The sequence below is a fragment of the Gobio gobio genome, assembly GCF_949357685.1.
Source record: "Gobio gobio genome assembly, chromosome: 10".
NCBI classification, from domain to species: Eukaryota; Metazoa; Chordata; class Actinopteri; order Cypriniformes; family Gobionidae; genus Gobio; species Gobio gobio.
In genome coordinates, this window is record NC_137116.1 from 37274681 (window position 1) to 37287809 (window position 13129).

General features: G+C 40.2%; 2 protein-coding genes across 2 annotated transcripts in view; both read right to left on the reverse strand.

The window, feature by feature from the left end:
* Positions 1-1992: 1992 nt before the first annotated feature.
* Positions 1993-2871, reverse strand: atoh1a (atonal bHLH transcription factor 1a; the record flags this gene model as incomplete). The annotated part of the gene is made up of 1 exon (XM_079827224.1): positions 1993-2871. The coding sequence occupies one exon, from the start codon at positions 2869-2871 to the stop codon at positions 1993-1995; it is 879 nt and encodes a 292-aa protein (XP_079683350.1).
* Positions 2872-8166: 5295 nt separating this feature from the next.
* The window catches only part of grid2 (glutamate receptor, ionotropic, delta 2), a gene marked incomplete at both ends in the record, with an annotated part of 524276 nt that continues 519313 nt past the window's right edge, over positions 8167-13129 (reverse strand). Inside the window, one exon of the mRNA XM_079827346.1 lies at positions 8167-8595. Coding sequence (XP_079683472.1) covers positions 8167-8595 — 429 coding nt within the window. The remainder of the gene's footprint in view (positions 8596-13129) is intronic.

Genomic DNA, 13129 nt, shown 5'->3' on the forward strand with positions numbered 1-13129 from the left:
ACTCACCGAGCGAGTGTATAGTCTCTCGAGTCAGGTCCTATGGGACTCCACTCATTGCGCTCACCAGCTGACAGCGCGTGCTTCCAGGAGGACACCCAACACCACTTGCCACGGGTCGGCCAGCAGTTTTGTAAAAAATAATAAATGCTTCAATTACAGTTAAAACACTTTCCTTGATAAACATGAGGTTACTCATAGATAAGAAGACTATTAAACACCCTTTCATACGCAAAATCAAATTATTAATGATGTTTGTCATTGCTCGAGGGTAGAGAAGCTGACAGTTGGCACAGGGGCAGTTGGCAACATACCAGCACAACCGCATTAAGAAACCCTTAACGTTTATGCTATACGTCTTTAGAGAAGTGCTTCCACACTCTGACCAAATAGAAAGAAAATAGAAATTAGAATAGAAATTCAAATTGTTGGTAGTTTTAGAGTGACAGCACAAAAGCAGCTCATGTGACTAAAAAAGTTAGGCTTTTTCATGAGAGCAGGTTGTTCATGCTTGCATTTCCCCTAATAATTGTACGTTTTGTACGAATTAAATCATACTAATTTAAGAAATCGCTTTTTCTCATAAGTTCGGGTTGGCTGTCAGTAAACAGACTGAAACGCACACAATAGTAAGGTTATTCATGTAAACATTTTGTTTGTCATATTTTGAGTAAAATTCCAAAAGAAAAAGATTTTAAAAATCAGAATGCTATCTGACATTACGAGTTAAATGCATTATCAGTTAAATTCGTTTTTTCTTTATAGGTGTCACTCCAGTGAGTTCTAGAAATGGTAATGATTTCGTGCAAATAACACTTTATTCCAATTATAACAAAAATGGTTTCACAGCCTGATGCAATAGAACCTTTTTAAGTTCCATTAACAACTTTATTCTCTATGCGATAGAAAAATCATGTTGCGCTTAAAAGAACACAGAAACCAATGCACTGATCTGATAAACATGTCAATTAAAGAACTTTCTCTAGAGAAACAAATAACCAACTTGAGAAAGAGCGTAATATTTCTTGATAAGAAAAGGGTTCTTTCATGAAGATGCAAAGCTGCAAAGAACCACTGAACTTGCCAAAATATATAGGCTACACTTAAAATAAAGGTTTATTTTTATCACCATGTTTTGATAGTTGTAATGATTAAATGTTATCATGTCAATCATCACTTCCAACTATTCCAAACCTCAGTGCTAAACTTAATCAACATTAAATTAGACAAAGCTGTGACCTTTTGTTGTAACATCAATGGAATGGAAATTATTTAAACAATAAGATTTTGTTGAGGCATAATTAAAAACTGCTATAACGAATATAACACAGATATAAATATTAGAGATCACTCAAAGAGACATGAGACATAATCATGTTAATTTTGCCTTTTTATTTCTAGAATAAAACAAAACGAGTAGCAAAATTCCAGTGTAAAGCAAAAATTGACAAGGCAAACGAAAATAAATAGCTTACTTCAGCTACAGAAGCAGAACACAACTTTGCATTGAAAACAAATATTAAAAATGAACGGATGTACAAAATCTAATGGCTATATTAAATATATTCATCAAATTGGCATTACTTCTACATAAACACAACATTTCTTGTTCCATGACAAAAGAATGTTTCTCAAGCCTATGGCCCGTTTTTAAAGTGCACGTAAACTTTAGAAGTTGCAATTTCTTACAGGGTTCAAACTCAATCGTATCTATGAAATAGGCCCATGACAATCACGTCTGAATAAACAGTGTCAAAACTTTCACGGAAGACAGTTTTTATGCATGACATTCGAGCCCATGGCACTGCTGCACGCGGCAGTTCACATGGCGTAGGGGTCTGGTCAATGTCACGAGAAGGCAACTAAATCTATTGGCGTCAGACACAACAACATCATTGTCAAAAGATCATACAACAAATGGATAAATAAAGCAACCCATTACAAAGCCCAGATATGCGATTGACACGATTGATGGACAGTCCAGGAGTGTGTTTTCTAAAAAGCGCGGTGCTTGGGCAGTTTCAGTTCCGAGAGCTCGTCCTCGCTCTGCAACTCCAAGTGCGCTTCGTCAGAGTCACTGAAGTGCGAGTGAGGGGAGAACTCTCCGTCGCTCCGGTTCGACCGAGGCGAGTCCTTGCTGGCCTCCGAACCGGACTTGCTCGTTCCGGAGGGCGACTGGAGCTCTTGCTCCATGAAAGAGGCAAATGTTCCATCATCGTACTGGTACGGGTAACCCGCGCCCGTGCCTCTCCGACAGACGCTCGGCGATCCTCTGGGAGACCGGTCCTCCTCGAACACCTTGGCAGGCAGCAAGTCGCAGTTTGGCTGGTCGGCTTTAGCACCGGGGCCCTGAAGCAGGTCGGACAGGGCGTTGATGTAGATTTGGGCCATCTGTAGGGTTTCGTATTTGGAGAGCTTCTTGTCGTCGTCGAAGGCTGGGATGACACTGCGCAGCTCATCAAACGCGTGGTTCAATCCGTGCATCCTTCGCCTCTCCCGGGCATTGGCAGCCATTCGCCTCTGTTTCTGCACGCCGTTGGTCGTTTTGCTGGATGGGGCCCGCTGTCTGCCCTCGTCTGCCCCCACAACTCCTTTAAGCCGGCAGAGCTCGCGTACTTTGACAGGACTCTTGCTGCTCTTCCTGAAGTTGGAAGCAGAGGACACGCCTTCCGCGCTCGAGCCGGGCGAGTGCAGCAGGTATTCGGCGTGTGCCGCGCAGGTGCCAGCCTGCACGGGAGCCAGCCAGGCGCGTGGGTCACTGCTGGCCATGAGTGCCAAAGCTGGTGGGTACTCGCGCTGCTCCCCCCGCGCCAAGCTCGGATGCTGGACGTCGAGTTCAACCACCTCCCTTGTGTCCGTGCTCATTCCATCCATTCTGTTGTTTTGTGCTTTTTGGAGGAAAGCGGGCGGCTATGGATATGGGAACGGGATTTTTGCCGTGGAGGATCTCTCTTCTTACACCTGTTGTGAAGAGGATTTCTTTACTGATGTCTCAGGGCGACTCGTCGGTTTTAAAAGCGGCACGCGCCGGGGAGCCCCCCTTCTCAAGCTGGTCGCGTGGCGCTTTGACCAATAAGAGCACGCGGGGCAGGCGCGTGTAGACGACCAATGAGAAGTCGTAGTAAACCCGAGAGAGGTTATTATGGCCAAACTTTCTTTCTTTTTTCTTTTTTTAATAATGTCGCGCTTCAAGCCTGTTTAACTACAGAATTATTATCACAATGGATCGTCCCACAGGACGTACTAAGTAGCCTAAGAAACTTATAGGGACTGAATAAAGTTATGTGGCGAGCCTCCTCACACGCTATGTTTAGGAAATTAGATAGTAGGCCTTTAATAAAAACAAAACAACAAGAAAAAAGTGGTTTCGGCAGTCTGAAATTCTGAAGAGAAAGCGTTCATTAAATGGTCGTGAAATTGGTCAACTGAATTTATGGCCCGTCTTCTTAAGCCTTCTGTAGCTTTCAATAAGAAAACAAACAAACAAAAAAATCTCGATGACCTACATTGCTTTGACATAGGCATTTGTCTGTCTGTCTGTCATGCATTGTCGCATGGAATTAAAGATACACGCATCATTTTTGAATCTTTTTGTCAACGAAATGTAACAGAGAAAGTAATTTAAGTAGAGAAATTAATTTACAAATGTTTTTCTAATTTCTTTAATAATTTCTAAGGAATAGTTTAGCGTAGGCTATAATCGATAATCATTAGGCCTATATAAAAGTAATAAATAATAAGTATGCCTACTAGCTAGCCTATATCGAAAAAAAATATATAATAATAATAACTGCGCAACATTAGCATTAGGCCTAATTAATTTGCAATAATTCGTTCTTCTATTGGTGCACAGTTAAACATTCAAACAATGAGTGTTATACCAGATTGAGTTTCTTTTCCTTTTTGAACAAGTTCAAAACCTTTTGATCCGATTTAAGGAACGCCCTTTCAGCAAAAGAGCTTCCCAAAGATCGGAAACTTGATCTGGAGGCGCGACAGTACTGTCACGAGCTTTAGAAAGAGAGCAAACGCAGAAGGGGCAGTAAGATAATAATAATATCTCATAATTATTAGGAAAATAATTATGTAATTTTCGTCGGATTATTGATGACAGACACATTAATTATTGTAGGCTAGGCTACTTGCCAACAAAAGCCAATAATACAATAATTAAATTATGACTATATAAATATCGAGAAATTAAAAAAAGCATTAGCCTAATAGGAGTGAAACCATGCAGTTAACGTGCATTGTTAAACTTTGTGACATAGGCCTATAGGCTACAGCTGCATTCCCTGGTTAGTCACCGAAACAAGTATGTAACGCAGTGATGCACAGGACCTTAATTCCTGTTTTCTGGCATTAAAAACTTCACATTCATCTTTTTACATTTATTCATGAATTCATAGAGTGCAGAGGCTTGCGGACTGGCGCCTGAGCTCGCCCCAACTGGAGCCTCATCCAGGCGGCTTGTGTGTCTTGGAATAGGTCCTAAAGCAAACAACAGGTTGGGATTGCTGCCGTCGATTATTAAAGTGTCCCAGGGACAATAGCGACTCAATGTTCCATTCGACACGCCTGAAGAACTCTTTGGAAAAAGGGCACAAAATGTGTCTCGATGGGGGCTTCCACCGCGATCGAGTCTGCGTGCTGCTTTCTTCATTCCTGTCTCCCGGGAAACCCAGAGATATCGCGTGCTTGATAAAAGTCGATAAAAGACATCAAAGGGTTCCAACACGTATAATAATAATTAATAATAATAATAATTATTATAAAATAAATTTTAGCCACAGCTACTAAAGTAATTGTTTAAAACATGCAACAAATAAAATATTTATTTACATGTAACAAATAATGTTACTTAGATAAAATGTAATCATTTGGATTAAATTCAGACTTAAGGGACTGTCATTGTTCAGTAGGCCTAATTAATCCCCCTGTTGCAACATTTCAAAGTGAGATACTGTATCCAAAAGCGTTTAATTTGATGTCTTTTCTATGCATGAATCCCGAAACAAATAAGAATTCTGATTTTCTAAATATCAGAACAGGTGCACTGCACACTTTATGCATCTCTTTTATACTGTGGTAAATCAAATCTACTGAAAAGGCCTCAAAGGCGACATCTAGTGGACATACAATGCACTTACCATAGATCGGGTGGTCATTTTTGAGATGGGATTTCACCTCAATTATCAAAATACAAACAGCCGTTTTATTACAGTTCGTCACACAAAAACACATTCGACATCTTGAATTTGAGTGAAAGTTTAATGTAATTTCTAATTTGATTAACCACAAATGATTCTCTTTTAGGCATACTCTTAAACATATAGGTTATAAATGGGCGTTAAAAGAACAATTTCTGGTTCCCCAAAGAAACTTTCAGTTATTCCAAAAGAACCTTTTGTGTAATGGAAATATTCCATGGATGTTAAAGGTTCTTCATTGAACTATTAATGCCAATCAAAATGCTTTATTTTTAAGAGTGTAGCCTACATGCAGCAGAAAATGTCTTCCATGAAAAATGGAACTGCGCATAACTCAGCTACAGATCTCAACTACATGTCAGCCTTCACAGGTGCTATGTGCTGTAAGTGTAAAACTTTTTTTTTTTATCATAATAAGATGATGCTATAGCCTTGAAACCAATGTCTAAACAACATACAAATAAATCACATGGCCTACTATATCTGGAACATGACAGGTTCAGGGTCAGACTTGTGGCGACAGACTCTTCAAGCACTAGAGCATGACTTGAAATGCTGTTGTGCCTTTCACTTTGACCTGCAGTGCATGAATCTGGTTCAAAAGCCAAATGTGGCTAACCTTTGACCACAACTTTCATTGTGTTCAAAGCACTTCACCTCATGTTCACGAGCGGAGGTGGAAGGGAAAAAGCAGAACAGCGTTAGTCTTCACATGATGATACAGACAACACAACAAAAACCACTGTAGAAAACATGTTTATTAGACAAATTATACACAGAAAGCTTTGCCACTTGTAACAGAGGCCTCAGTTTGTTCCATTTGAATAATATGCAACACATACAACAAAATAGGCCTATATTAAATACTGTACATTATAATCAGTTGAAAATGATGTAATCCTGTACAATTCTATGTATGAAATTAAAAATGTTACAGGCATAGCAGGTTTTGCATGCTTCTTTTACGGGAAAAAAAACCTTGCCTCCTTTTTGACTGATTCGGAAATCAAAATGAAATGAAGTCGAATGAGAATGTCTTACCGTCCGTGGAGAACTCCTTGTAATGTGACAGTGGCTAACTGAGCTTTACAGACTCAGATATTATACTCTATATCTTCTTTAAATCCAACAAAAAAAATTATCTGCATGTAAAATATACACTTTAATGTCTCTTCATTTACTCTAAATAAAAATCTTTAAACTGATACTAAATAAAATTGCTCCTATAGTCTTTCATTAATCATATCTTAAGAAAAGTACATCTAGAACGCTTGCGTCAAAACACTGTTGCTGTTCTCTACACACAACATTTGCGAATTAGTCAGAGGATAACAAACTGAAAGCTCATTCTAAACAACTAACATTAGTAAATATTAATACAGTTTATGTTAGTGAAAAGGATCGGTTTGTTTTTTGTCCTCAAAATGTGTCTTTTTTTAAAACTCTTACCACACCTCAATGGCCTTGTTTAAACAATTAGCACTTTAAAAAAAAAAAAAAAAAAGTTAGATAAATATTACCCCTTAACATTTACGGAATGAAATAGAAAGATATTTCAAATAACCCCTCAAAAGTCGCCACCGTATCAGCGTCTTCAAATGGCGTAGTAATAGGTTGAGGACCGACACTTGAGAAGTAAAAAAAGCCCCGTCTCCTAAGGCTCGTGTTAAGAATTCCTCTTAAAAACTCTCTCGCTCTTTGATTTCCAAAATCTATGACGCACAGCCGCGAGATTGTGGCATATACAATGAAGCTATTCTACAGAATGTTTTTTGCCAAATCCTGGAGTACGGCTACAGAAGTGAATACAAACTGTTGATGGTCTAATGGTGCAAATCAATGAAATATGATGGCACTGAAGCAATCTCAAAACTAATCATTTAAAAAAAAAAAAAAAAAAGAGAGAAAACTAAAACTACAGACAGCTCTGAACATTTATTTTGTTGTTAAAACTCTCTGACCAGACACATTCCACGCATTAAAGGGGCTATATGCAACTTTTTCCCCAAAATAAACGTAACAATAGCCTTTTTATTTTACCATTTATGACTCAAACATCTCCTGATGAGCATACTGACACCTTGTCCGCTCACAGTGGGTGCACCTATAAGCCTGTATCCTATTTTTCCTATTTTCTGGCGGGTCGTCTTTTCCCGCGCTGTCTGCGGATGTGACGTCACCACCGCTGCGAGAGCGAGCAGAAAATGAGAGCAGTTCTGTTTTTTGGCCACAGGTGTCAGTCGCGAGTTTAAATTTCAGAAAAACGCATATAGCCCCTTTAAAGATTTGTTATACTTAAAGTCAGTAAGAGACATTTAGTAGCATTTGTTTCATCCCTCCCTACGGTATAATAACGTTTATTATTTTTTTTGATTTAAAGTTCGATTGAGTCTTTTCCACAGAGTGTCCGTTTAAAGACTCAAAAGTAGATCTCAACTTCAGGGAGAAGGCAGAGAGGATGAGAGGTCCTTAGAAACACAGTCACTCACTGTGAGGCTTCCGAGAAAAGCAGGTTATTTTCTCTCAGTTTAGCAGCGTCTTGTCGGATGCTTCAGCTAGAGGGAGCACTGAACCTTAACACAGCGCTGAGATGAAGCACAATTCAGTCGATGAGTTGACAAGATTCTTCTAAACTGAGTTATTGCAGATCTGGGAAACACTTGGCAGAGTCTTTTTTTCCAAAAAACCAAAAATAACAAACCCATCTTTGCAACATTTGATAGTCTTTTTTTATCGAATGTGTCAAACAAAAGGCAAATTCATTTAGTTCACAGAGAAAATCTCCCGACAAACCACAATGACAATAATGATCATTTTATTCCATCCTCGTCCTGTCGACGAGTTCGGTCGGGACAAGCAAGCTCCATTGCGAAGAGAAAACGACAACCGAAAAGGAACATTTGTATTTACATATATCTCTTTTTTGTTTCCAACTCGCAGGCCAAGTAACCCCTGCAGTCTATATGGAGGTGCCCCTGTCCGGGTCGTTGCCGTAGCTAAAGTTGGGGGCCGGGGTGGGCTGATACGGGATGCTGGACATTGTCTTGACGGGGCTGCGAAAGAAGCCGCCGTTGGGGGCTCGCTGCCGGAAGGGCCCCCCAGTCCGGTGGTCCTGCACGGCCCCAAAGGCGAAGCCGGCTGCCGCTTTGGCCGACAGGCTGCGGCTGAGAGTCTGGATCTGCTCGGGGATGAAGGTTGTGGTGGTGATGTGCGTGTTGCGGAAGTCGCTGATCTGCTCCAGGGCCTGCCGGGCGGCCGGGAGGGAGTCCATGTCCAGGGGCGTCAGGTCGATGGAGGAGGTGGAGAACTGTTTGTGGGGGCTCTCGTCATCCGTGCACAAGCTGTTAACCCGGTGATGAAGGTGCTCCAGGTCGATCTCCTTATCGTCCTAGAGGAGGGGAAAACGGGAGGAGGAAAGTGGAGTGGGGAAAATAAGGAAGGAGAGAAGAACAGGAGGAGGAGCGAAGGTTGTTACAGGATCAGAGGAGAAAAGAGGTGTAAAGTGAAGAGAAGGGGTGTGTAATCATAAGAGCAGATACAGAGCGGGATGGTTTAGTGAAGCGGCACGGGGTGGTTAACAGGGAAACAGATGGGTGGTGAAGGAGGCAACGAAAAGGAGGGATTTGGTGAGCAAATAAGATGGGAAGGAAGTGTTCGGATGCAGTTGGGAATGGAGGGTGAGAAAAAGATCGTTTGGAAGAGGGTTGAGGGTGGGTATTGATGAAAAATTAGCAGCCCCAATGAGGTTTTAGTGTTTGCATGGTTAGCAAGACAGAGAAAGAGGGGGGAAGGTACAAAAAGGGAAACATACTGAGCTATGGTAATGAAAACACAGTCCTAACTAGTACTCTCCTTGGACTATCAACAACATTAATGTGGCGTGACACATGGATCTTTGTATATGTAGATACAGTCTACTAAACCTTTCCACTTTCAAGCCATCTGAAACCACAGTTGTGACAAAACTGTAGCTTATCTAGAATACAATACGTTTAACTGACATAACTACTTTAAAATATGTGGATTGCTTAAAACAAACAAAAAAACTCACGAGGTGACGTGGGTTGGCATTGTGGCTGCCGGGAGCTCAGAGGTAAAATGGCCTCTGGTTTGGACCAGCATAAAGCACTTTGTTGATTCCAGCCACCAGCGGCAGGCAGCGTGGCCCTGAGTAAAGAGGGGCGGTGGGGAAACCTGGTCGGGCTGAGGGGGGGGCGGGAGGTCAAGGGGGCAGTTCGTAGGTACCTGTCCTACCACCACGGTGGAGGAAGGCGGTATAATAGGGGTGTCAGAGTGAAGGGAAGAGGGATTGTGGGAAGGCTGTTACATGACATCTGTGGTGTTTTGTGGACCTAAACAGGGACCTTGTGCTTCTCAAAATACTTTGGTGTGTTTTTAAGATAATAAATACCACTCACACTTTTCTTTTTGGGGCATGGTGAGATTGCATTATGAGTCTAAACCTATGCATTTTATTTTAAGATTATGCAAATTGGTATCTTTAGGGATACAACAGCTTGTCACTGCAGTCACTAAAGGGACAACTTGGTATTTTATCCCTAAAAGGTGCAGTTTAGTACCTTAGCTTAGAGTATAAGGCCAATCTATAGCCTATAAAATGTCAGCTGGTGCACTTTCTTCCCCATCACATATTTTAGTATTCATCATAAATTAGGTATCATTTGAAAGCTTAAACAATTAAAATTCATCCGGGGAAACCCGTTTTGAAATTGGATTACATTACCACTACACTGTAAACAAATTCAGGTCTCCAATTGAACATTTTCTAGTGACCGATCACATCTAAATTTTTCAGTTGGCCAAATTGAATTTCTGTGAATTGATGGAATTTAATTCAATTAAAATTCAAGAAATTCAATTTGGCCTACTAAAAAATGTAGATGTGATCGGTCACTAGAAAATTTTCAATTGGAGACCTGATTATTATTATTTTTTTTACAGTGTACTACTGTTAACTTTCATAGGTAAATAAACTATTGCCCAAGTGACAAGCTGTCATACCCCTATAGGTTTTGCAATTTTTTTCTGAGAGTGCAGATATTGATGTAACACTAGTGTGCAATCTTTAAACCAGTGGTTCTTAACTATTATAATAGAGCGACAGCAGCTAGTCGGCATCTGTCCAAGTATACATGACACAATGTGTAATCTAATCTCAATCTGAAGGATTAATTACACATGCACGTCATCTTTGTCTCTCGGAGCATGCATGTGCACAATGCAAAGGCAAATAGTTATCTATAACATGTAGCCGAGCTACAATCACATTATCTAGGTCTGCTGGTCCGACTTCACAAAAGCCTGACTAGTAAAGTGTTTACAGTACATTTAAAAAGACAAATTTTGCTCTAATCTGACTGAAATCAAACTTTTACAGTACAAATTTAAACAGGATGTTCATTTTGAACATCCTTTAAAATAACAAAAGTGCTTGTTTTTTAATTTTTTTTTAAATTAACAGAAACTAGGTGTCAATACATTAATTATTTATGATGAAGTTTTTGTCGTAGTTAATGCATTAATATATATGGTTCACAGCAACCAATTAATGCATCAACTACAACAAAATCTTTATTTATGAATATGATAAATTTCATGAAAAAATATACATTTTTATTATTCTTTTTCATTATTATTATTTATTAATTATAAAGATTAAATTATTAATCAAGAGTTTAAAACACAATATTACATGCTTATTATTACAATATTATATGCTATTTGGAAGTTTGCTGAGGCCCCCTAGTGGGCCCCATGCCGCCTGATTAAGAACCACTGCTTAAAAACATTCTACTTGATGCAATGCAACTATTACATTATATTATATTATTATATTATATTAATATTTTTTTTCTGCTTCGGGACCCCTGATTGAGAACAACTGCTTTAAACAACATTCTACGTGTTGCAATAATTGTATTGGGAATAAATACTGAATTAGGCACTTGGTCTCCATGTGTAGCCCCAATCTAAATATTGTACACGTTTTGCAAATGCCAGCTTACTGGGCTGTGTCCCTCCAAAGCTACACAGCTCAAATAAGTTCCTGTCATGTTTGCACCGCAACCGTTTTTGTATTCTTTTAGCCAATTTTGTCTAGTCTCTACATTGGCACTAATGGATTGATCTCTGCGGTATTGAAAATAGCCTGTATTATTGCATTTCGGGAAATAAATGGTAATGACCTTCCTTGTAGCACCCGAGTGGATTCTCTCTCAGCAGCAAATGTGCGATTGCTGAAGCCTGTACAAAACGTATCTTTGCGCATTTCATAACCTACGTGGGCTCGAGGCTTGGAGAAGTGTGGAAAGAGTGTAGCTCAGTGCTGGCAGAAGACAGTTCGCGACGGGATGGCGAACGTGTGCCTCAGCTTGGAGTCGAGGGGTGTGGCGCAGCATGCAGGTGACAAATGATTGGAGGAAGGCCTGAGCGTGAGCATGATGTCAGTCTGCGGCTCATGACACGGCTCGTCTTGCCTCACAGACGGTCCGTCTGCTTGTGTCTGTGTGCGTGTGTGAGAGCGCGTGTGAAAGGACAGAGGTATGACCGGACAGATGAAGCAGGCAGATGAGAGGATGGGGAAGAGGTTGTTTTTCAGAGAGGTGGGGGAATGAGTAGAAAAAGACAACAAACAAACAGTCAGCACACAGACGTTGCTTTTTTTTCTCTTTTTTTATGTCCAAGGAGCCAGATACCTGGAAGTGTGAGATGGTAAAAATGGCATTTTGCATTTCTCTCCCACGCCCGCTTTAACCCCTCAACACAGAGTACTTATCTATAAAACAAAATCAACAAAATAAAAGTTGTTTCAGGCTTTGACAACAGAATAACATGATTTTTTGGGTCTTTTCTGACAAATAATCAGACATTTTCAGAGTAATGACCGACACATAGTGCTGTTTGGCGTTCGGCGGCCTCTGTTAATTATGCGGCCACATGAGGTCTGGCTTTCAAATGCCCACTACTACTATAGCCACTGCGAATATAATAGGAATAAAAGATGGCAAAATATATTTTTTCCTTTTTTCCTTTCTTCTAAGACTGAAAAACAGTTGGTTATTTGAATGCAGACCTCATACTGTGGCCTAGAAATGTAGAGGCACCGCAGGACTCCAGACAGCCACAATATCAATGACACAGCAGACATCTGAGGTGAAGAACTTTTCATCATTTGGTTTTTCAGGAATGATTAGGACACAAAGCTTTGTATGCGAGATGGCTTATTCACAAAGCAAAACCTCCAGTTCTCTGGACCGCCTGCTCGTCCTCTCTGGATTGGCAGGTGGTGCGCTATAAAAACATTTGATTTGGGTGGCAAACCGTAATTCATCACTACGAGGTGGAACTCGTTTTGACGACTTGTCATATCGAATCATTTCAGACCAATTGCGACACCACAGAAGGAGCCGTGACGGCGAGATCACAGAGAAACAGAGAGAGGAAACAGGGACAAACTAACACCATGGCATATGCAACGTGTGTGTTTGCGTGTGTATGCACGTGTGTGTGTGTGTGTGTCAGACACAGACACAAAGCCACTCAATTGTTCTAAAGTGCAATGAACTCAGTGCAAGCCAGCCAGGTGTCAAGAAATATCACAAAGTAAAGAGGAAGCAGTTAGGAAGAATTACAGATGTACCAAGACACTGGGACACACAAAACAGAAAGTTGCATCATGCTGAAAGATGGAAGAATGGTTTTTAGGATGTGCAAAAATGACATTTTGGAAAGACAAAATGACAATAAATACTGCAAAAATCTTATTCAGTATTTTTGCCTTGTTCTAAAATTATCCAAATATCCTTAAAGCTACACTGTGTAACTTTTTTAGTTTATTCTTAGCTAAAAACACTTAGTTCTTTCAAAAATATATGTGCTCATTAATGTATATTTACTTCTTT